The sequence below is a fragment of the Haliotis cracherodii genome, unplaced genomic scaffold, assembly GCF_022045235.1.
Source record: "Haliotis cracherodii isolate W230 unplaced genomic scaffold, xgHalCrac1.p SCAF_3, whole genome shotgun sequence".
NCBI lineage: Eukaryota > Metazoa > Mollusca > Gastropoda > Lepetellida > Haliotidae > Haliotis > Haliotis cracherodii.
This window is the reverse complement of record NW_027266286.1, coordinates 35,992,771-35,996,399: the sequence shown is the minus strand read 5'-3', so window position 1 is coordinate 35,996,399 and position 3,629 is coordinate 35,992,771. Positions and strand designations below refer to the sequence as shown.

General features: G+C 41.8%; 1 protein-coding gene across 1 annotated transcript; it reads right to left on the bottom strand.

The window, feature by feature from the left end:
* Positions 1-2,822: 2,822 nt before the first annotated feature.
* LOC139475396 (uncharacterized) lies at positions 2,823-3,323 on the bottom strand. The gene has a single exon (XM_071258616.1). The coding sequence runs from the start codon at positions 3,321-3,323 to the stop codon at positions 2,823-2,825; it is 501 nt and encodes a 166-aa protein (XP_071114717.1).
* Positions 3,324-3,629: the final 306 nt, after the last annotated feature.

Here is a 3,629-nt window from a genome sequence, read left to right as displayed (position 1 = left end):
CTGTGGTTTTTTCTGAGTTTAGGGAGAAGCCCCAATTGTCAGCCCATTTTTGTATTTTATTTAGAGATTTTTGTAGTAAGTTTTGGGCCATTTTAATGCTTTTAGTGCGGATCCAGAGGGCTCCATCATCCGCGAATTTTGATGTGTTTACTTTGGGGGATAGTCCCTCGAATAGATCGTTAATCATAATATTGAAGAGTGTTGGGCTTAGGATGCTGCCCTGGGGAGTGCCATTTTCTAGGGGACATTGGTCCGATAGCGTTTGGTCTATGCCCACGGTGATTTTGCGGTTTGTTAGGAAACTTTGGATGTAGTTAATTATTTGACCTTTAAGTCCTATTTTTTGTAGTTTTTGTATTAGCCCGTTATGCCAAACCATGTCGAATGCTTTGGAGAAGTCTAGAAAGATACCTGTAGTATATTGTTTGTTAAGTTGGCCTGTTTTAATGTCCTGCTCTAGTCGGGCGAGGTTATCTAAGGTTGAGCGTCCAGGAGTGAAACCGCTTTGGTCTGGATTTATTATGTTGTTTTGTTCTAAGTAGTGTTGTAACCTGTTTTTGGCCATTGATTCCATTACTTTGCATAAGTTAGAAGTTAGGGAGATTGGTCTGTATGAATTAGCCTGGTCAGCTGGTTTATTGGGTTTGGGGATTGGTATGACCAGGGCTTGTTTCCAAGGTGATGGGACCTGTCCGTTTAGATATATGAGGTTATAGAGTTTCAGAAGAGTTTGCAGTAGTTTGGGTGGTAGTTGTTTAATTATCTGGTATGAAGTAAGGTCTAAGCCTGGGGCTGTGCCCTTTTTCCTATTTTGTAGGACGTGGAGTAGTTCTTCCATTGTGAAATGGAGATTAATTTCTAGGTTATTATCTTTTGGCTCTTTGGTAAATTTGGTTTCTGCTTTTAGTTGTTCCTGGAATTTTTGGTTGAAGTTGCTATTGCTACTGACGGCCGAGAAGTGATTTGCTAGGTTATTAGCTTTTTCAGTGGGGTTTGTTGAATTGTTTACGTTGGGAGTTTTTTTTATGACGTTTAATGCCCCTAATGGCGTGGATTTTGCGCCAAACTGTTCTGGCGTCTGTATGATGGTTAATTTCTTCGCAAAATTTTTTCCAGTCTCTTGTTTTAGCTGTTTTAACTAAGCTTTGTACTTTGTGATTTAGTTCATGTGCTATCTTTAGGTGTTTGAAGTCACGTTTGGCTTTATTGAATGCGGATTTGCGTTTACGCCTAGTTTGTTCTATCTCCTCGTTGTTTTGAAAGGAATGGAGTTTTTAAGCTGCGTTTATTATATAGTCAGTGAGGTTTTTACAGTAGATTTCGGGGTCGTTACTTTCTAGGTCAGCTAGGTTAGCCTGGTTGCAAATGTCCTGAAATTTGTCCCAGTCGGCTTTGTTGTAGTGAAATTTAGGTTCCTGGTTTGGGGCTGGCGATGGGATGTTTACGTCTCCTATAGTTATATTTATTGGGAAGTGGTCACTACCTAGTGGTACCCCGTGTACTTCCCATTGAATACTTTGGGCTAAATCTGGGGTGCATATGGTTAAGTCGATAGCCGACATTTTGTGGTGTATTTTGTCGTATCTAGTAGGTTGGTTGTTATTTAGTAGTATTAGGTCATTTTGTTCTATCCATTCTGAGATGAGTTTTCCGTGTTTATCTATTTTATCTTCTATACCCCAGGTAGGGTGGTGGGCATTAAAGTCTCCTAGGAAGATTGTAGATTTATTGCCTATTTGGAGGAGGGTGTTTAAATCCTCAGGTTTGACCTGTTTTTCTACCCAGTGGTATATATTTATGATATTAATTTTTTGGTTGTTATTTGTTATTTGGATACCATTTGCTTCTAGGTTCGGTGTGTTTATTTTTAGTTCTTTGTAGCTTAAATCTTCCCTGACGTATATGATTAGGCCGCCTCCGGCTCTACCTGGGTTTGTTTTGGCTCGGTCAGTTCTTATTGAGTTATAGTTTGGTAGGGTGAATTTAGATCTGGTAGAGAATTTAGTTTCCTGTAGGTTCTACTACACCAAATCAGTACCAGTTTGGAGAGTGCGGTTTTCGTAGGGAGCCTTCAGTGCAGATCGAGAGATATCTGCAGGCTGTGATTGGAGGATATTCTGTAAGATTTTTATGTCTTTCAAATGTACATCCATCCAGTTATTAAAACTGACCATGTTTTTCCATATTTATTACTGTCTTTTTCAACATGATGACTTATGCTGAATGTGACCACAGCTATTTTCAAGTAGGTGACATTTGGTGCGAAACTGGGGGTGGTGTGTTTAGCTTCCGGTACTCGGAAAAGGAGCTGGCTAAGCTAGTCATTTTTATTTTTTTTATTGCTGCTCTAAGGCCAAACTGTGCACACACGTACAGGTAATAGCTGTTGAATGCTTAGTTATTTAAAAAAAAATCATAACGTTACTATAGAAGTCTATGGGAAAACATTTGGTTGTGTGTAACCTGTAGGGTGAGTGCACATTTCAGTAATTCATACTTTACATGCTTTTCTGATTATATTTCACCATTGATACACCATGGAGGCAAATTTAAAAATAATGACAGTGAAGTAAGGGACATTTTGGGTTGAATGGAGCATTTGGATAGGCTGGAAATGAATGTTGCTTCGCATTGTGGTCGATCTCAGCATGAACCCCCCAGGGTACCTCTGTCCAACAAACCCTCCTCCTGCCTTCTGAATTTGTTGAAACTGATGAATTTGACAACAAATTAGGATAAAGTCACCACTGCCACAACAATTTCTGCCTTGTGTCAATCGCTTGCCAGTCAAGTTACGCGATGCCGTTATCTTGAATATGGTTTCAGGTTAGGCTGGTTTCAGGAGGGGTTTCAGTGATGCGACGGCGGAGAATTTGCAGAGTGTCATCTATGGGTACGTTGGTGAAAAGGTCTACTACATCGTAACTGATGATTTGATCTGGATTGGTGATGTTCTTGAGTTTGGAGCAGAAGTCCGTGGAGTCAGAGATGAAGGAGTCGGCTGTTTTTCCTAAGGGGGCAAGGATCCTGGTTAGGTGTTGGGCCGTTTTGTAGAAGACAGTATCTCGGGAGCACACAAGTAGACGGGCTTTAGGAGGGTTTTTGTGGATTTTGATGGTGGCTCTGGCATAGGGTGGCTGGGGGTGGTTGATGGAGAGTTGGTGGTGAAGAGCTTGGGTAATTTCAAAGTTGTCTTTAAGTTGTTTGAGGGGGGTTTTATGTTGGCGGAGGAGTTTGGCGGTTGGGTCCTTCTTGATCTTGGAGTAGGTGGTGGGATCTTGGAGGATGTTGTTCACTAGCTCATGGAAGTGGTCAGTGTCCATGATGACTGTGGCCTTGCCCTTGTCAGCAGGGGCAATCTTGATGGTGTTGTCATCCCGGAGTTGTTTTATGGCTTTTGTCTCAGCTCTGGTGGGGTTTGTGGTTTGGCTTTGGCAAGGATGTCACAGATCTGGTGACGTAGGTAGTCAACCTTACCTCCTGGTGCCAGTTGCTGAAGCCCTTTCTCGATGTTGGAGATGAAGTCATCGTGGTGCCGTAGTGGTCTGGTGGGGATGTATTTCAGGCCTTTGGACAGGACGTTGGTCTGATCTGTAGTAAGTGACTTTTTGCTGAGGTTGATGACTGTC